This window comes from Mirounga angustirostris, unplaced genomic scaffold (genome assembly GCF_029215605.1).
Source record: "Mirounga angustirostris isolate CCGP_5_RB_7025 unplaced genomic scaffold, mMirAng1.0.hap1 SCAF_4, whole genome shotgun sequence".
Lineage (NCBI taxonomy): Eukaryota > Metazoa > Chordata > Mammalia > Carnivora > Phocidae > Mirounga > Mirounga angustirostris.
In genome coordinates, this window is record NW_026991712.1 from 82,754,057 (window position 1) to 82,775,779 (window position 21,723).

At 38.9% G+C, this 21,723-nt stretch overlaps 1 protein-coding gene across 7 annotated transcripts in view; it reads right to left on the reverse strand.

Annotated features, from left to right (window-relative positions):
- Positions 1–21,723, reverse strand: part of SPIDR (scaffold protein involved in DNA repair) — a 571,046-nt gene that overhangs the window by 499,678 nt on the left and 49,645 nt on the right. For 4 of the 7 annotated variants that reach the window (XM_064588368.1, XM_064588365.1, XM_064588366.1 and 1 more), the window contains exon 4: positions 7,598–7,759. The exons of 2 other annotated variants lie outside the window; for them this stretch is intronic. In XM_064588368.1, coding sequence (XP_064444438.1) covers positions 7,598–7,759 — 162 coding nt within the window. Of the gene's footprint in view, positions 1–7,581; positions 7,760–21,723 lie in introns of all 7 variants that reach the window. One more of the 7 variants, XM_064588369.1, reaches the window with a different exon arrangement.

A 21,723-nucleotide genomic window follows, 5' to 3' on the forward strand; every position in this document is an offset into this window, starting at 1 on the left:
TTATTTAATCAATGTCCTTTTTTTTTTTTTAATTTTATTTATTTATTTCACAGAGAGAGAGGCAGCGGGAGAGGGAACACAAGCAGGCAGAGTGGGAGAGGGAGAAACAGGCTTCCCGCCCAGCAGGGAACCCAAAACGGGGCTTTATCACAGGACCCCAGGATCATACCTGAGCCGAAGGCAAATGCTCAATGACTGTGCCACAGGTACCCCTTTAATCAGTTTCCTATTAGCATACTTCTTAAAGGATTTTCACCTAAAACTTTTTTAATAGATTTTGCATCAGTAAAACAAGTATAATTTAGTTTTTCATTTACTTTATAAGCATTGTTATCTAGGTGCTACTTTTGGAAAATTTAATTTGGAAGTTATTTTCATATAGCAAATAACCAAATTTAATCTATTTTTAAAGAAATAAACGTAGTTATTAAGGATAAATTAATCTCTGAGATATCTATGAGGCATATAACATAAACCTCTCCTACAGTACAAAGCCCAAGTATTCCCTCACAGCTACTTCAGCAACTCAGAGGGCTAGTAAGATATCTTGGCCCTATTTCAGAGGTCTCATAGCAACAATCTTATTTCCAGATAGAAGTAATATTAAAAAATAACTTACTAGCTTTAATACCTGAAAGGGAATTCAAAATAAAAACCAAAAAAGACAAGAAATATTTAAGCTAAGGGTAAACGTATGGAATAAAGCAAACAAAAATGTAAGTCTTCTTTTATCTGATACTGTTGTTCCAGAACATAGAAGTCCACTATAGTGATTATAAGACTGGAGGTCAGACCAGTCTGAGAGAAGCAGATAGGTAATGGCAGTAAAATAACTGCAGGAGCCACTCTTACCATTAGGGAATGGCAGGGAAAAACCACATGCAACAACACATTTACTCATGGAAGCCAGGCAATGGAACACATAAAGAAATTCTCCAGGCTGCTGAAGCATCACAGCAGAAAACCATGGGAAAGGCAGAGTTCTGAGGAATGCAAGTGCCCCCAGAGCTACTATATTTTTGTACCATTTTTTTATTTATTCCTCATTCATTCAATAAAATCAGTGCCTACTGAGGGCCTACTACACCATCCTAGACACAAAACCAAAATAAACACAGGAGATAATTCAGAACACTGTTCCTACCCTGGAAAAGCCCACTGATGAATAACATTTATATTGCAGTTGCTGAGTGTTATAAAATGATATACCACAATGCAAACTAATAAGATCTTTATTCTTCACAATAATTTTATGAAGCAGGCAAGACAATTACTGTTAGACTAAAATTTACATTTTATACATGAAGAAACTGAGTCTCCAAAAAGTTAAGAAGTTTTTTCAAAGTTATGTAAAAGACAAATGGAGGGGGAAAATTTTTTTTTAAAAAGAAAAGATTTTGAAAATTTTAATTCAGGGCTCTTCCCTCTCAATCTCAGTTCTGGGCCTTAAGACACAGAGACTCTAATCCAATACAGCTGGAAGGAGGTCTGGGTATATTATGTTTAAAACTCACCTGGTAATTCCGTTCAGAAGCCAAGTCTGTTAAGCACCAGAACAGTGCTGAAGCACACAGAAATGAAGTTAGATATCCCTGACTATAAATATTAATTGGCACACTTGTTAACTATATGACTCTGGGCAAGCGATTTGACTTCTCTGAGTCCCAATTTTCTTCTGTAAAATGAGGGTACTCAGCTCACATGATGTAGTAGATATAAAAGGAAATAATATACATAATGTCCAGCCAAGTGTCTGGGGTAAAACAAGAAACTGATAAACAGTAATTAAAGGTAAAAAGGAGTGAGGGGAGGAGGAGAGGGAAAAAGAAGAGAAGAGAAAGATAAGCCAGCAGTTACACACATGATTACATACACCCCAAGGGATCATTTACTTGTTCCCTAATAGTCAACTTCCTTAGAGAAGTCAACAATTCATTAACTCATTTCAAAGTAATTAGCTCAAAACACCTTTCCATTCTTAGAATTTTGAAAAACACTATGTCTTTTAATAGAGAAAGACATACACAGTTTTTTGTTAAGAGAAGCTTTAATAATTCACAAAGCATACTATCCACCCATAAAAAAATATAAGTTTAAATAACGAAATGTTCTTAGATGTGTAAAGACCAAGAGTTATATAACAATGAATTTCATTTAATATGGTGGAATTAATAAAATAAGCCCTGTGAACTTATGTATAACCTTAAAATTCCACCTCACCTGTTTATTACTAGAATGTCAATGGGTAGTTACCAAGATGGCATACAAAGTGGCCAAAGGTCACCTTCCACAGGGTTTGTCTGTATAAACTTATGCTTAACCAAGTAAACAATTCACATGAAGCTTATTTGGAAAGCATTAAGACTTTTAAATAATCTAGATGAGCTTTATCTTCTAAAATCCGTAAAAGGACATGATGTTGCTAATTCTAAGTCTATGGTTCTCAACTTGGGATGATTCTGACCTTCTGTTGATATCTGACAAAATCTGGAGACATCTTTAGTTGTCACAACTGGGGCTGGGGGAGGAATGCCTGGGTGGCTCAGTCGGTTAAGCATCTGCCTTCGACTCAGGTCATGATGCCAGGGTCCTACATCGGGCTCCTTGCTCAGTAGGGAACCTGCTTCTGCCTCTGCCTGCCGCTCCCCCTGTTTTTGTGTGCACACACGCTCTCTCTCTCTCTGACAAATAGATGAATGAAATCATAAAAAAAAAAAAAAAAAAAAAAAGAACCACCCAACTGGGGCTAGTGGAGCTACTGTCACTAGTGAACAGAGGCCAAAGATGCTGCTAAAAACCCTAAACTGCACAGGAAAGCCACCCCTCCACACAACAAAGAATTTTCTGGCCCCACTGGCATTAGTGACAAGCTTGGGAAAGTTTGCTTTAAACTGTCAAAAACACAATACAATATAAAATGCCATCAGAACAGAAACTTGTGTTATTTTTCTATCACACATTTACTATAATAGTATATAAGGAAAACAGGTCAGCAAGGGGCAATATAGGTATAGCATTATACATTAGAGACCCTAAGTGGAATCCCAACCAATTCCACTTTTCAAGCTTAAGTTGTTACCTGTAAAAATAGTACTTGTTATATTTATCTCTTAGAGTTGTTGTGAGAAATACTAAATGAGAAAATGTTACTGGGGGTAGAGCAAGATGGCGGAGGAGAAGGAGACCTGGATTTCGTCTGGTCCCAAGAATTCAGCTGGATAGGAATCAAACCATTCTGAACACCTACGAACTCAACAGGAGATCGAAGAAAAGAATAGCAACAACTCTCTGAACAGAAAAGCGACCACTTTCTGGAAGGTAGGACGTGCGGAGAAGTGACTCCGAGGTGATATTCAGGAAGATAGACGGCAGGGGAGGGGTCTCCATCAGCCACTTCTGGAAAGTGATAGAGGAGTGGAGCACAAAATCGGAACTTTTAGAAGTTGGCTCTGCTGAGGAACATCACTCTAGTGGCTAAGCGGGGGATGTAACCCCTGTGGGACAGTGTGGTCTCAAGACCCTTGGGGTCACAGAAAGACCAGGGGTGCCTGAGTGCGGCAAAGCTCCCAGGTATCAGAGCGGGGAAGCCGGCTGCAGAGATGGATAAGAAACACATCGACAACAATAAATAGTGGGGGACTTTAACACCCCCCTCACCGAAATGTACAGATCATCTAAGCAAAAGATCAACAAGGAAATAAAGACTTTAAATGACACACTGGACCAAATGGACTTCACAGATATATTCAGAACATTCCATCCCAAAGCAACAGAAAACATTTTCTTCTCTAGTGCCCATGGAACATTCTGCAGAATAAATCACATCCTAGGTCACAAATCAGGTCTTAACCAGTACCAAAAGACTGGAATCATTCCCTGCGTATTTTCAGACAACAATGCTTTGAAACTAGAACTCAATCACAAGAGCAAAGTCGGAAAGAACTCAAATCCATGGAGGCTAAAGAGCATCCTACTAAAGAATGAATGGGTCAACCAGGAAATTAAAGAAGAATTTAAAAAATTCATGGAAACCAATGAAAATGAAAACACAACTGTTCAAAATCATTGGGATGCAGCAAAGGCAGCCTTAAGAGGAAAGTATATAGCAATACAAGCCTTTCTCAAGAAACAAGAAAGGTCTCAAATACACAACCTAACCCTACACATAAAGGAGCCGGAGAAAGAACAGCAAATAAAGCCTAAAGCCAGCAGGAGAAGAGAAATAATAAAGATCAGAGCAGAAATCAATGAAATAGAAACCAAAAGAACAGTAGAACAGATCAACTGAACTAGGAGCTGGTTCTTTAAAAGAATTAACAAGACTGATAAACCCCTGGCCACACTTATGAAAAAGAAAAGAGAAATGATCGAAATCAACAAAATCATGAATGAAAGAGGAGAGATCACAACCAACACCAAAGAAATACAAACAATTATAAGAACATATTATGAGCAACTCTGTGCCAGCAAATTAGATAATCTGGAGGAAATGGATGCATTCCTAGAGATGTATCAACTACCAAAACTGAACCAGGAAGAAATAGAAAACCTGAACAGACCTATAACCACTAAGCAAATTGAAGCAGTCGTCAAAAATCTCCAAACAAACAAGAGCCCAGGGCCAGGTGGCTTCCCAGGGGAATTCTACCAAACATTTTAAGAAGAATTAATACCTATCCTTCTGAAACTGTTCCAAAAAATAGAAATGGAAGGAAAACTTCCAAACTCGTTTTATGAGCCCACCATTACCTTGATCCCTAAACCAGACAAAGACCCCGTCAAAAAGGAGAATTACAGACCAATACCCTTGATGAACACGGATGCAAAAATTCTCACCAAAATACTAGCCAATAGGATCCAACACTACATTACAAGGATTATTCACCACGACCAAGTGGGATTTATCCCTGCGCTGCAAGGTTGGCTCAACATCCGCAAATCATTCAATGTGATACAATACATTGATAAAAGAAACAGCAAGAACCATACGATCCTCTCAATAGATGCAGAAAAAGCATTTGACAAAGTACAGTATCCTTTCTTGATCAAAACTCTTCAGAGTTTAGGCATAGAGGGTACATATCTCAATATCATAAAAGCCATCTATGAGAAACCCACAGCAAATATCATTCTCAATGGGGAAAAACTGAGAGCTTTCCCCCTAAGGTCAGGAACACGGCAGGGATGTCCACTATCACCACTGCTATTCAACGTAGTATTAGAAGTCCTAGCCACAGCAGTCAGACAACAAAAAGAAATAAAAGGCATCCAAATCGGCAAAGAAGAAGTCAAACTCTCACTCTTTGCAGATGATACGATAATTTATGTGGAAAACCCCAAAGACTCCACCCCAAAACTGCTAGAACTCATACAGGAATTCAGTAAAGTGGCAGGATATAAAATCAATGGCATTCCTATACACCAACAACAAGACAGAAGAAAGAGAAATTAAGGAGTCGATCCCAATTACAATGGCACCCAAAACCGTAAGATACCTAGGAATAAATCTAACCAAAGAGGCAAAGAATCTGTACTCAGAAAACTATAAAATACTCAGGAAGGAAATTGAGGAAGACACAAAGAAATGGAAAAACGTTCCATGCGCTTGGACTGGAAGAACAAATACTTTGAAGATGTCAGTGCTACCTAGAGCAATCTACACATTCAATGCAATCCCCATCAAAATACCATCCACTTTTTTCAAAAAATGGAACAAATAATCCTAAAATCTGTATGGAACCAGAAAAGATCCCGAATAGCCAGAGGAATGTTGAAAAAGAAAAGCTAAGCTGGCGGCATCACAATTCCAGACTTCAAACTCTATTACAAAGCTGTCATCATCAAGACAGTATGGTACTGGCACAAAAACAGACATATAGGTCAATGGAACAGAATAGAGAGCCCAGAAATGGATCCTCAACGCTATGGTCAACTAATCTTCGACAAAGCAGGAAAGAATGCCCAATGGAAAAAAGACAGTCTCTTCAACAAATGGTGTTGGGAAAATTGGACAGCCACATGCAGAAGAATGAAACTGGACCATTTCCTTACACCACACACAAAAATAGACTCCAAATGGATGAAAGACCTCAATGTGAGACAGGAGTCCATCAACATCCTAAAGGAGAACACAGGCAGCAAACTCATCAACCTCAGCCACAGCAACTTCTTTCTAGAAACATCACCAAAGGCAAGGGAAGCAAGGGCAAAAATGAACTATTGGGACTTCATCAAGATAAAAAGCTTTTGCACAGCAAAAGAAACCGTCAACAAAACCAAAAGACAACCGACAGAATGGGAGAAGATATTTGCAAATGGCATATCAGATAAAGGGCTAGTATCCAAAATCTATAAAGATCTTCTTAAACTCAACAGCCAAAGAACAAATAATCCAATCAAGAAATGAGCAGAGGACATGAACAGACATGTTTCCAAAGAAGACATCGAAATGGCCAACAGACACATGAAAAAGTGCTCAACATTGCTCGGCATCAGGGAAATCCAAATCAAAACCTCAGTGAGATACCACCTTACACCAGTCAGAATGGCTAAAATTAACAAGTCAGGAAATGACAGATGTTGGCGGGGATGTGGAAAAAGTGGAACCCTCCTACACTGTTGGTGGGAATGCAAGCTGGTGCAGCCAATCTGGAAAACAATATGGAGGTTCCTCAAAAGGTTGAAAATAGAGCTACCATATGATCCAGCAATTGCACTACTGGGTATTTACCCCAAGGATACAAATGTGGGGATCCGAAGGGGTACGTGCACCCTGATGTTTACAGCAGCAATGTCCACAATAGCCAAACTGTGGAAAGAGCCAAGATGTCCATCGACAGAGAATGGATAAAGAAGAGGTGATATATATATATACAATGGAATATCATGCAGCCATGAAAAAGAATGAAATCTTGCCATTTGCAGCGACGTGGATGGAACTGGAGGGTGTTATGCTGAGCGAAATAAGTCAATCAGAGAAAGACATGTATCATATGATCTCACTGATATGAGGAATTCTTAATCTCAGGAAACAAACTGAGGGTTGCTGGAGTGGTGGGGGGTGGGAGGGATGGGGGTGGCTGGGTGATAGACATTGGGGAGGGTATGTGCTATGGTGAGTGCTGTGAAGTGTGCAAGACCGTTGAATCACAGATCTGTACCTCTGAAGCAAATAATACATTATATGTTAAAAAAAAAAGAAGAAGAACATAGCAGGAGGGTAAGAATGAAGGTGGGGAAATCGGAGGGGAAGATGAACTATGAGAGACTACGGACTCTGAGAAACAAACTGAGGGTTCTGGAGGGGAGGGGGGTTGGAGGATGGGTTAACCTGGTTATGGGTATTAAAGAAGGCAGGTTCTGCATGGAGCACTGGGTTTTATATGCAAACAATGAATCATGGAACACTACATCAAAAACTAATGATGTCATGTATGGTGATTAACATAATAAAAAAAAATGTTTCTAAAGGGGTGAGCCTAGAGGAAAGGACTCAGTACAGTTATCACTAATACTGTTAGAAAAGGAATGAAGTTTTTTCCAATATTGAACCCAATATATACCAGAAAGAGGATTTCTTACCAAATTATCAGTTTACCTTCACTGGCCCCATCTTCTGGACATAACCTGTCTATTCTAGAACCATGTCCATTATGTCTCTGTGATTTAAAAAGTGTTTTATCCTCATCAGACAGATCACTTTCACTGGAACTCCATGTTATATCTATAAGTTCACCGGTACTCTTAGATGCAGTAGTTTCTGTTAAAGAAAAAGAATATATATAAACACAATCAACTGATACAGTTATTTGTCAGAATGAGATTTTATGCATGTCACTCTGCAAAAGTCACAAATAACAAAATTCTGATGATAGTGAAAACAATGTCTTATATTAGATCATCCTGCCTAAAGTTCTTTGTGCAACCTAAGATTCTTTGAATTAAAACCAAATTTTAGGGGGCACCTGGGTGGCTCAGTCGGTTAAGTGTCCACCTGCGGCTCAGGTCATGATCCCAGGGTCCCGGGATTGAGCCCCACATTGAGCCCCACATCGAGCCCCGCATCGGGCTCCCTGCTCAACGGGAAGCCTGCCTTTCCCTCTGGCTCTCCCGCTCATGCTCTCTCTCTCAAATAAATAAATAAAATCTTAAAAAAAAAAAACAAAAACCAAATTTTAAGAAGAAACAGAAGAACTAATTAAGTTAAAAAAAAAAAAAACAAGGAAAATGACTGTAGGCCAAATGAAAACTCAAAAAAAAACACAAAAAAACAAAAAACCTTGAATTACAGAATTATAACTTCCTAGAATATTTGATGAAACCAAAAGAAAAAGACAAAACACAAACCACAAAACCAATACTTATGTACAACAGGAATGCTTCTGTGTGCCTCCTGTGCCATATTAGGAGCCCTAGTAGCAGTAATGTGCTTAAAAACACTTAACAACAAACTCTTTTTTAACTAATTTTGTTATTTTGAAGTAATAGTAGATCCACATCCAGTTGTAAAAAACAATAGAGAGAGCCCTTGTATGTTTTACCTAGTTCCTTCAATGGTAACATTTTGCAAAACTATAGTGTAACATCACAACTAGAATGCTGATTCTGGTATCTATAAGACACAAAACAATTCCATCACCATGAGGACACCTTGATTACCTTTATAAAGCCACGTCATAGCCACCCCACCTACCCCAATTCTTAACCTCTAACAACGAATCAGCTTTGCGTTTCTCTAATTTTGTCATTTCAAGATTGATATATAAATGGAATCATGCTATGTGACATTTCAGGATTGGTTTCTTTTACTCAGCATAATTCCCTCAATATTCATCCAAGTTGTTCTGTTTATCAATACTTTCCATTACTGAGTAGTATTACATGATATGGATGCACCATAGTTTATCCATTCACCCACTAAAGGGCATCTGTGTTGTTTCTAGTTTGGGGTTATTACAAATAAAGCTGCTATGAACATTGCACACAGGGTTTTATATGAATGTAATTTTCATTCTCTGGGATAAATATCAAAGGGCAATTGCCAGGTTGTATGGTAATTGCATGTTTAGTCTTATAAGAAACTGCCAAACTTTTTCAGAATGACTGTACCATTTTACAGTCCCATCAAGCAACGTATCAGTTTCTCCATATCACTGACAGCATTTGGTGTTGTCACCACTTTTCATTTTAGCCATTCTATAATAGGAAACCTAGAAAGAACGGGGCTACTCCTTCTTGATGTAACAGGAAGTGAACAGGAAACTTTACTGATACTGATCAGAAAAGGAATATACACCTAAAAAAAATCAAATTTTCTGCTTATATTTATAATTGAGTTATAATGCTAAAACTTAAAAAAGTATCTTAGACACATTTCAATGAGATTAAGAGGTTAGATATTATAATTCAAGTTCTATGGAATGCATGGTCTGAAAGCACAATTCATGAAAAGAAAAATTAAATATTATATTCAAGGTATGTCACGGTGTAACAGTGGCACACAAAAAAGGAAATGCTCCACTTTCTGTTGATCAGGAAAATAGATTCACTGAAAAAATGATGTCTGAAAAAACAGCACTTACAAAAGCACAAAAACAAAATAATTATAAACATTTACTGAACACTTACTTGGTGCCATGAAGGTCCAGAATTACTAAACTTGTCTACCTTCAAAATATAAAATTAAAAATAACTAAACTTCATCCATACTGATTTAAAAAGCTAATAAAAACTAAGCTGTGTATTTATTTGCAAAAGACATTATCATATCAGTCCTTTATATTATTATGCATCTGGAAGAGTAAACTGAAAATGAAGGAGTGGAATACCACAGATAGAATGTTTATATCCCTTTAAATTCACAGTGCTGAAACTTAGTCCCCAGTGTGTGGGATTAAGAGGTGGGGACTTTGGAAGTGATTAGGTCATGAGGGTGGAGCCCTCATGAATGGGATTAGTGCTCTATATAAAGACCCAGAGAAATTCCTGGCCCCTTCCTCCATGTGAGTCCACAGAAAGATGGTACAGTCATGAACCTGGAAGTGAGTCTTCACCAGACACTGAATATACTGGACCAATTTCTGCCATTTATAAACTGCCTAGTCTATGGTATTACTGGTCTATTATTGGTCTATTGGTCTATTAGTCTGATCAGACTAAGACAGGAAGGAAGTAAAGTTATCGCTATTTTTAGATTATATAATGAATTCATAGAATTCATAAACCCATGAATTACAGACACTTTATATAACTTATGTAGATAAAACCACTACCAGGAATTTTTTAGTAACTCATTTTATTTGCTGAAAAGGGTACCCTTGAAATCAAGACCCATTCCAATGAAATTCTAGGAAGGACATCAGCTAGACTATGAATATAGCTACAACAGGTAAACATTTCTGGGCGCCCTTTGTAAGCCAGGCATTGTGCCAGCATGTGGCATTACAGGCTGAATTGTGTTACCCCAAAAGTCATTCATATGTTAAAGTTCTAATACTCCAGCATCCCAGAATGTGATTATTTGGAGAGAGGGTTTTTACAGATGTGATCAAGTTATTCTAATACAAGAAGTGCCCTTATAGGAAAGGAAAAATCTGGACACATGCGGGGAGTGAAGACAAGTATGAAGAAACACATGGAAAGACAACCATTACAAGCCAAGGAAAGAAGCCTAGAGCAGATCCTAGAAGGAACTAATCCTGCTAATACCTTCATTTTGGACTTCTAGGCTCTAGGACTGTGAGAAAATAAGTTTCTGTTATTCACACTACCCAGTTTGCATACTTTATTACTGGTACTTTATTATGGCTACCACGGCAAACTAATACACCTAAGGATATATAGAAGAGCAACAGAGAAAGCTCTGCCCTTAGGAAACCAATGGTCCAAAGAGGAGAAAAGCAGTTCAACAAATATAACAAAAAAAATTTAGCGATGCCTCTCAAGGAGCAGGAGATTTCTAACCTCAATAACAAAAATTTTAAGAAAACAGTCTGTAGGGCATTTAGGGAAAAATAATTAAACACTAGTTCCTTTTTATTTTATAGTTTCACTTTGTTTGGTTAAGCATATAAATATTTTTTTAAAGTTCTGCTTTTTAAAGTAAATCATCTACAAAGGTTCCAGGCTCTTATTTTCAAGTATATAATCTTCCTTTGTCTTCCTTCTCCCACTCCTTCCCATTGCCTGTTTCCTCCCTATTCAATCTTCTCTTGTTACACTGCCTTACAGATGAGGAAACAGAGACATGGAGACATATCTCCCCTTTTGTGCACTCTCCAAAAGTATGTTCCCCCACTTCTGCTTCCCAGCTCTCACAAAAATATTACTTCCACACCCTAAAATTTCTGTTAATATTATGTCTTAAACTAATACTTTAGAAGCTACTATTGGGGAGCTTGGGTGGCTCAGTCAGTTGAGTGTCCAACTCTTAGTTTCAGCTCAGGTCATGATCTCAGGGTCATGAGATCAAGCCCCATGTCGGGTTCCACACTGGGCACAGAGCCTACTTAAGATTCTCTCTCTCCCTCTCCCTTTGCCCCACCCCTCTCTCTCCCTCTTTAAAAGGGGAGGCGAGAGGGGAAGCTACTATTTTAAAAATGAACCAGTTCTAGGAATGCCTTGAGTCCCTCCTTCCTATCAATTTCTGTTTGCAAGTTTTTGTTAAATTTCAATACTTTCTTGCCTTAACAAGCACTTATGCTGTAAATAAAGTAATTATACATTGATACAAGTTCTTTCAGCATTTCAGAATATATTGATCATTCTATGGAGTACAAAGTACAGCTGGGTGGGTCGAACATATATTGGCACAGGGAAACCATCCCAAAAGATCTTTCGGTAATTAAACACAAGATCACAGCTTATTTTGTATTTCTTTTTTTCTTCAAGTTGAATTTGGCTATACTTGCTTAAAATCACCAGAAAAAGATAACAGCCACATTTATAAAAGAAAATCATTTCTACATACATTATGACAGTTTAGAAATCAGAATTAATTAATCCTTGAAAGTCACAGCATTTGGCAATAATAACATGAAAAGTTAAATTCTGCAGGTCCATCCGAATATTATGGAATAACAAAAGATGTGTGCCACTTTATAACATAGTGTTTTATGAATTTAAAAATCGGGAAATTTTATTTTTCTTTTTCATAAAAAGAACCCCCTAAATATTAGTGAAACAATTATATAGCTCTTGACAAACAGGGCCGCCGCCAGTCCTCCAAAGAGTTCCATTTGGGGAGAGGAGCAAGATGGCGGAGGAGTAGGTGATCTGGATTTCATCTGGTCCCAGGAATTCAGCTGGATAGGGATCAAACCATTCTGAACACCTACGAACTCAACAGGAGATTGAAGAAAAGAATAGCAACAACTCTCTGAACAGAAAACAACCACTTTCTGGAAGGTGGGACGTGCGGAGAAGTGAATCCGAGGCAATATTCGGGAAGATAGACGGCGGGGGAGGGGGCCTCCGTCGGCTGCTTCTGGAAAGTGATAGGGCAGAGGAGCACAAAATCGGAACTTTTAGAAGTCGGCTCCGCTGAGGGACGTCACTCCAGTGGCTCAGCGGGGAGTGGAACCCTCGTGGGACAGTGTGGTCTCAAGACCCTTGGGGTCACAGAAAGACCAGGGGTGCCTGAGTGCAGCAGCGCTCCCAGGTATCAGAGGGGGGAAGTCGGCTGCAGAGACGGAGCAGAGGAGTGGGCTCTCAGCTCAGGGTTGCCATAAACCGTTATCCACGGCACAGACAGGCCACTGCTCTTCGAGCAGGGACCCAACAAGCGGCAGATCTGGGGAGACTCCCCTTCCTCCCCCGGGAGGAGCGGCACAGGAGCCCATCGCAGGGATCTACTGTGTTTGGAGACTCCACATGGGGTCATGTGCCAGAGATAGAAACGCTCAGTCACAGGCCGGGAGAGCACACAGTGCAGCCGGAGACCAGGGAGACAGGAGTGACTGACTGCTTTTCTCTGGGGGCGCAGTGAGGAGTGGGGCCCCAAGTTCTCGGCTCCTGTGGGGCAGATACTGGGAGGCCGGCATTTTCACTCTCATCCTCCAAAGCTGAAGGGAAAGCTTGCAGGGAACAAAAGTTCCCGAGACCCCAGACTGGCAAGGGCGGGGAAATTCCGCTTCCGGTAAACACATTTGGGAACCATGGCAACAGGCCCCTCCCCCAGAAGATCAGCAAGAACAGCCAGCCAACACCAAGTTTACCGATCAATGAGAACGGAAGAACTCCAGCACTAGGGGAATAATGCACATAGAATTCTGGCTTTTTCCCCATGATTTTTAAGTCTTTTTCATTTTTGGAGTCATATTTTATCCCTTCATAGTAGTTAACCTTATTTTTGGCATATATATTTAAGTTGATCTCTCTTTAAAATTTTGAGATACAGTTTCTTCTAACAGATCAAAATATACCCTAAATCTCTAGTGTATGGCTTTGTTCTAGTCTCCTGCCTGATCACATTCTCTCCCTTCCTTTTTCTTTTTTTTTTTTAATCCTCTTCTTTTATTTTCAAACATCTTATCAATTCCTTTTATAAAATCTTTTATAATTTTCATCTTTACAGTCATATTCCATCCCTTCATCGTATTAACCCTTATTTTTGTACATATATAAGTTTTTCTTTCTTTAAAATATTGGGAGACACTTTCTTCTAACAGACCGAAATACACCCAAAATCTAGTGTGTGGCACTGATCTATGTACCAGCCTGATCATATTTGATCATATTCTGTTTTTTCTGTTTTGTTCTGTTTTTCTTATCTTTTTCTTTTTTTTTCCTATTTCTTTTTGCTTTCTTTCCCTTTCTTTTCCCCCGGTTTCAGGTCTTTTCTGATTTTTTTAATATATATCTTCTGGGGACATTGTTACCCTGTTAGCATTTTGTTCTCTCATTCATCTATTCTCCTCTGGATAAACGACAAGATGGAAAAAATCACCTCAACGAAAAGAAAAAGAGGCAGCACCGAATGCCAGGGACCTAATCAATACGGACATTACTATGATGTCAGAACTAGAGTTCAGAATGATGATTTTAAAGATACTAGCTGGGCTTGAAAAAAGCATGGAAGTTATTAAAGAAACCCTTTCTGGAGAAATAAAAGAACTAAAATCTAACCAAGTCGAAATCAAAAAGGCTATTAATGAGGTGCAATCAAAAATGGAGGCTCTAACTCCTAGGATAAATGAGGCAGAAGAGAGAATCAGTGATATAGAAGACCAAATGATGGAAAATAAAGACGCTAAGAAAAAGAGAGATAAACAACTACTGGATCACGAGGATACAATTCGAGAGATAAGTGATACCATAAGACGAAACAACTTAGAATAATTGGGATCCTAGAAGAAGAAGAAAGAGAGAGAGGGGCAGAGGTACATTATAGCAGAGAACTTCCCTAATTTGGAAGTTCTTAAAATTTTGAGATACAGTTTCTTCTAACAGTTTCTTCTAACAGATCTTCTAACAGAAGGACATAGGCATCAAAATCCAGGAGGCACAGAGAACCCCTCTCAAAATCAGTAAAAATACATCAACACCCCGACATCTAATAGTAAAACTTACGAGTCTCAGAGACAAAGAGAAAATCCTGAAAGCAGCTCGGGAGAAGAGATCTGTAATCTACAATGGTAGATTGGCAACAGACCTATCCACAGAGACCTGGTAGGCCAGAAAGGACTGGCATGATATATTCAGAGCACTAAATGAGAAAAATATGCAGCCAAGAATACTATATCTAGCTAGGCTGTCATTGAAAATAGAAGGAGAGAAAAAAAGCTTCCAGTACAAACAAAAACTAAAGGAATTTGCAAACATGAAACCAGCCCTACAAGAAATATTGAAGGGGTCCTCTAAGCAAAGAGGGAGCCTAAAAGCAACATAGACCAGAAATGAACACAGACAATAAACAGTAACAGTCACCTTACAGGCAACACAATGGCACTAAATTCATATCTTTCAGTAGTAATCCTGAATGTAAATGGGCTAAATGACGCAATCAAAAACACAGGCTATCAGATTGGATACAAAAACAAGACCCATTGATATGCTGTCTGCAAGAGACTCATTTTAGACCCAAAGACACCCCCAGATTGAAAGTGAGGGTGTGGAAAACCATTTCCCATGCTCATGGACACCAAATGAAAGCTGGGGTGGCAATCCTTATAACAGACAAATTAGATTTTAAACCAAAGACTGTAATAAGAGATGAGGAAGGACACTATCCTACTTAAAGGGTCTATCCAACAAGAAGATCTAACAATTGTAAATCTCTATGCCCCTATCATGGGAGCAGCCAATTATATAAGGCAATTAAGAACAAAAGCAAAGAAACACATTGACAACAATACAATAACAGTGGGAGACTTTAACACCCCCCTCACCGAAATGTACAGATCATCTAAGCAAAAGATCAACAAGGAAATAAAGACTTTAAATGACACACTGGACCAAATGGACTTCACAGATATATTCAGAACATTCCATCCCAAAGCAACAGAAAACATTTTCTTCTCTAGTGCCCATGGAACATTCTGCAGAATAAATCACATCCTAGGTCACAAATCAGGTCTTAACCAGTACCAAAAGACTGGAATCATTCCCTGCGTATTTTCAGACAACAATGCTTTGAAACTAGAACTCAATCACAAGAGCAAAGTCGGAAAGAACTCAAATCCATGGAGGCTAAAGAGCATCCTACTAAAGAATGAATGGGTCAACCAGGAAATTAAAGAAGAATTTAAAAAATTCATGGAAACCAATGAAAATGAAAACACAACTGTTCAAAATCATTGGGATGCAGCAAAGGCAGCCTTAAGAGGAAAGTATATAGCAATACAAGCCTTTCTCAAGAAACAAGAAAGGTCTCAAATACACAACCTAACCCTACACATAAAGGAGCCGGAGAAAGAACAGCAAATAAAGCCTAAAGCCAGCAGGAGAAGAGAAATAATAAAGATCAGAGCAGAAATCAATGAAATAGAAACCAAAAGAACAGTAGAACAGATCAACTGAACTAGGAGCTGGTTCTTTAAAAGAATTAACAAGACTGATAAACCCCTGGCCACACTTATGAAAAAGAAAAGAGAAATGATCGAAATCAACAAAATCATGAATGAAAGAGGAGAGATCACAACCAACACCAAAGAAATACAAACAATTATAAGAACATATTATGAGCAACTCTGTGCCAGCAAATTAGATAATCTGGAGGAAATGGATGCATTCCTAGAGATGTATCAACTACCAAAACTGAACCAGGAAGAAATAGAAAACCTGAACAGACCTATAACCACTAAGCAAATTGAAGCAGTCGTCAAAAATCTCCAAACAAACAAGAGCCCAGGGCCAGGTGGCTTCCCAGGGGAATTCTACCAAACATTTTAAGAAGAATTAATACCTATCCTTCTGAAACTGTTCCAAAAAATAGAAATGGAAGGAAAACTTCCAAACTCGTTTTATGAGCCCACCATTACCTTGATCCCTAAACCAGACAAAGACCCTGTCAAAAAGGAGAATTACAGACCAATACCCTTGATGAACACGGATGCAAAAATTCTCACCAAAATACTAGCCAATAGGATCCAACACTACATTACAAGGATTATTCACCACGACCAAGTGGGATTTATCCCTGCGCTGCAAGGTTGGCTCAACATCCGCAAATCAATCAATGTGATACAATACATTGATAAAAGAAACAGCAAGAACCATACGATCCTCTCAATAGATGCAGAAAAAGCATTTGACAAAGTACAGTATCCTTTCTTGATCAAAACTCTTCAGAGTTTAGGCATAGAGGGTACATATCTCAATATCATAAAAGCCATCTATGAGAAACCCACAGCAAATATCATTCTCAATGGGGAAAAACTGAGAGCTTTCCCCCTAAGGTCAGGAACACGGCAGGGATGTCCACTATCACCACTGCTATTCAACGTAGTATTAGAAGTCCTAGCCACAGCAGTCAGACAACAAAAAGAAATAAAAGGCATCCAAATCGGCAAAGAAGAAGTCAAACTCTCACTCTTTGCAGATGATACGATAATTTATGTGGAAAACCCCAAAGACTCCACCCCAAAACTGCTAGAACTCATACAGGAATTCAGTAAAGTGGCAGGATATAAAATCAATGGCATTCCTATACACCAACAACAAGACAGAAGAAAGAGAAATTAAGGAGTCGATCCCAATTACAATGGCACCCAAAACCGTAAGATACCTAGGAATAAATCTAACCAAAGAGGCAAAGAATCTGTACTCAGAAAACTATAAAATACTCAGGAAGGAAATTGAGGAAGACACAAAGAAATGGAAAAACGTTCCATGCGCTTGGACTGGAAGAACAATACTTTGAAGATGTCAATGTTACCTAGAGCAATCTACACATTCAATGCAATCCCCATCAAGAGACCATCCACCTTTTTCAAAGAAATGGAACAAATAATCCTAAAATTTGTATGGAACTAGAAAAACCCCGAATAGCCAGAGGAATGTTGAAAAAGAAAAACAAAGCTGGAGGCATCACAATTCCGGACACCAAGCTCTATTACAAAGCTGTCATCATCAAGACAGTATAGTACTGGCATAAAAACAGACACATAGATCAATGGAACAGGATAGAGAGCCCAGAAATGGACCCTCAACGCTATGGTCAACTAATCTTCAACAAAGCAGGAAAGAATGTCCAATGGAAAAAAAGTCTTTTCAATAAATGGTGTTCGGAAAATTGGACAGCCACATGCAGAAGAATGACACTGGACCATTTCTTTACACCACACACAAAAATAAACTCAAAATGGTTGAAAGACCTCAATGTGAGACAGGAGTCCATCAACATCCTAAAGGAGAACACAGGCAGCAAACTCTTTGACCTCAGCCGCAGCAACTTCTTTCTAGAAACATCACCAAAGGCAAGGGAAGCAAGGGCAAAAATGAGCTATTGTGACTTCATCAATATATAAAGCTTTTGCACAGCAAAAGAAACAGTCAAGAAAACCAAAAGATAACCGACAGAATGGGAGAAGATATTTGCAAATGACCTATCAGATAAAGGGCTAGTATCCAAAATCTAGAAAGAACTTCTTTTTTTTTTTTTTTAAAGATTTTATTTATTTATTCATGAGAGACAGAGAGAGAGAGAGAGAGGCAGAGGGAGAAGCAGGCTCCCAAGGAGCAGGGAGCCCGATGCGGGACTCGATCCCAGGACCCTGGGATCATGACCTGAGCCGAAGGCAGACGCTTAACCATCTGAGCCACCCAGGTGCCCTATAAAGAACTTCTTAAACTCAACACCCCAAGAACAAATGATCCAATCAAGAAATGGGCAGAAGATATGAACAGACATTTTTCCAAAGAAGACATCCAAATGGCCAACAGACCCATGAAAAAGTGCTCAACATCGCTCAGCATCAGGGAAATCCAAATCAAAACCTCAATGAAGTATCACCTCACACCAGTCAAAATGGCTAAAATTAACAAGTCAGGAAATGACAGATGTTGGCAGGGATGCAGAGAAAGGGGAACCCTCCTATACTGTTGGTGGGAATGCAAGCTGGTACAGCCAGTCTGGAAAACAATATGGAGGTGCCTCAGAAAGTTGAAAATAGAGCTACCATACGATCCAGCAATTGAACTACTGGGTATTTACCCCAAGGATACAAATGTAGGGATCCGAAAGGGTACATGCACCTGATGTTTATAGCAGCAATGTCCACAATAGCCAAACTGTGGAAAGAGCCTAGACGCCCATCAACAGATGAATGGATAAAGAAGATCTGGTATATATATACAATGGAATATTATGCAGCCATCAAAAAAAATGAAATCTTGCCATTTGTAGCGACGTGGATGGAACTGGAGGGTGTTATGCTGAGCGAAATAAGTCAATCAGAGAAAGACATGTATTATAAGACCTAACTGATACGAGGAATTCTTAATCTCAGGAAACAAACTGAGGGTTGCTGGAGTGGTGGGGGTTGGGTGGGATGGGGTGGCTGGGTGATAGACACTGGGGAGGGTATGTGCTATGGTGAGCGCTGTGAATTGTGCAAGACCGTTGAATCACAGATCTCTACCTCTGAAGCAAATAATTCATTATATGTTAAAAAAAAAAAAAAAGAAGATAGGAAGGGAAGAATGAAGGGAGGGAAATTGGAGGGGGAGACGAACTATGAGAGACTATGGACTCTGAAAAACAAACTGAGGGTTCTGGAGGGGAGGGGCGCGTAATGGGTTGGCCTGGTGATGGGTATTAAAGAGGGCACGTTCTGCATGGAGCACTGGGTCTTATGCGCAAACAATGAATCATGGAACCCTACATCAAAAACTAATGATGTAATGTATGGTGATTAACATAAAACAAAAAAAAAAAAGTGGGAGCAGGGGTCGTCAAAGAAAATATACGCTTTTCCTCTTCTGTGTAAAGAAACATGTATAGAATATCTCTTAAGTTCATAGAAGTCTATGATTATTACTAATTACAAAAGCTGAAGAAAAAGACACATTGTTTTGTTTACAATATGATTGCAGTTTCTGAGTCCTACCCATTTAATGCAGAGGCATTCAATAGATATTCTGAGCCAAAAATGAAAAAAAATAAAATAAACAGTATTTTAAGCTACTTAATCTTGGTTCAGAATTTCAGAGTATACTTTGGTAAAAACACAATAATTTTATTAAGAATCTTGTGCTTCATCTTTCACTAGCTATTTTGTAATAGGCATAAACGTTAGTTTTAAATTTATTGTACATTTTTAATTCAGGTTTAGAATTTGTGTGTGTTTGTAAAAAGGTTTTGAATTCAAATTTAAATATTGTTATTGCCAGAAAGGCCAGTAAATTTTCCTAATAAAAAAAATCCTTCTATCAAAAAAAAAAAAAAGGAATGAAATCTCGCCATTTGCAACAACGTGGATGGAACTGGAGGGTATTATGCTGAGCAAAATAAGTCAATCAGAGAAAGATATGTATCATATGACCTCACTGATATGAGGAATTCTTAATCTCAGGAAACAAACTGAGGGTTGCTGGAGTGGTGGGGGGTGGGAGGGATGGGGGTGGCTGGGTGATAGACATTGGGGAGGGTATGTGCTATGGTGAGCACTGTGAAGTGTGCAAGACTGTTGAATCACAGACCTGTACCTCTGAAACAAATAATACACTATATGTTAAAAAAAAAAAAAGAAGAAGATAGCAGGAGGGGAAAAATGAAGGGGGGTAATCGGAGGGGGAGACAAACCATGAGAAACTATGGACTCTTAAAAACAAACTGAGGGTTCTAGAGGGGAGGGGTTGGGGTGATGGGTTAGCCTGGTGATGGGTATTAAAGAGGGCAGGTTCTGCATGGAGCACCTGGTCTTATACGCAAGCAATGAATCATGGAACACTACATCAAAAACTAATGATGTAATGTATAGTGATTAACATAATAAAAAAAAATTTTTTTTAAATAATTATATAGCTCTTATTCACAGAAAGTTTTCCCACTCCGCAGAATTTTTAGCAAGCTTTCACATAGCTCTTTTTGCCATCGGACATAACAGCATTTGCTGCCATCAATTAAGCAACTACTAAGTGCAAGCCTTTGAAATAGACATTTTATTACTTTCTTTTTGTTAACAATAACCCAATGAGGCACACATTCTTATGCGCATTTCCCAGACGGAGAAACTAAGGCTTAGTGTGTTTAGCTTCTTTCCCAAGATCACACATTCAGGACCCCTAGGGGCAAAGGAGATCCCTAAGGTCTCAAGCACTGACTTTTCCTGCTTACCCACTGAGTGTAGCAGGAGAGCCAGCAGCCCCCCTCATACCCCCTTTTCTTCCTTACTAACAACATAGATATTTAAAAATCTTTAACTTCACTGAAGTCCCTTTAGTAGAGGTGACCCTATATAACAGGTTCTGGCCAAAGGTAGAGGTCCTCGGGATGGAATTACTTCCCAGAAGAAAAGTATACCTGGAGAAAATCCTCAGAACCTACAGTGGCCCAGAGAATTTAGCTTCCACCTCATGACCGCAAGAACAAACTCCGCACTAAGGCTGCACAACTCGGAACACATCTGACTCCCTGAACTTCTTATTGCAGGAGATAAATTCAACCCCATTTCTTCAAACACTCTAAAAGTTTCCTACTATCTGTATCTGAAAGCTTTCCCTAACTAATTCACCAAGTAAGAATTTCATTGCCTGAAATAGTATAGTCCTTTTATCATAGGTCATAACTGTTATTTCCCAAATCAGAATTTTTTTAAAATCCTGGAGCTGTGAGCCTAAGCTAACCTACTGAGCTCTGCTGATGACAGTAAACCCAGGAAGGACACATAAAAAATTTTAATAATTATCTATAGGAGGCAAGAAAAAAATGGGGTAAATAGTGACAAAGATGAGAGATTTCTCAAAAATTACCTTTTTACATTTTGATATTTTTAAACCATAAATATATAGTCTACCCAAACTATGTAAATAAATCAAAGAAGGATATATTAGCCTTATACCATTTCTGTCAAGAAATCAACAAAATAGGGGCGCCTGGGTGGCTCAGTCGTTAAGCGTCTGCCTTCGGCTCAGGTCATGATCCCAGGGTCCTGGGATTGAGCCCCGCATCGAGCTCCCTGCTCGGCGGGAAGCCTGCTTCTCCCTCTCCCACTCCCCCTGCTTGTGTTCCCTCTCTCTCTCTCTGTCAAATAAATAAATAAAACCTTTAAAAAAAAAAAAAAA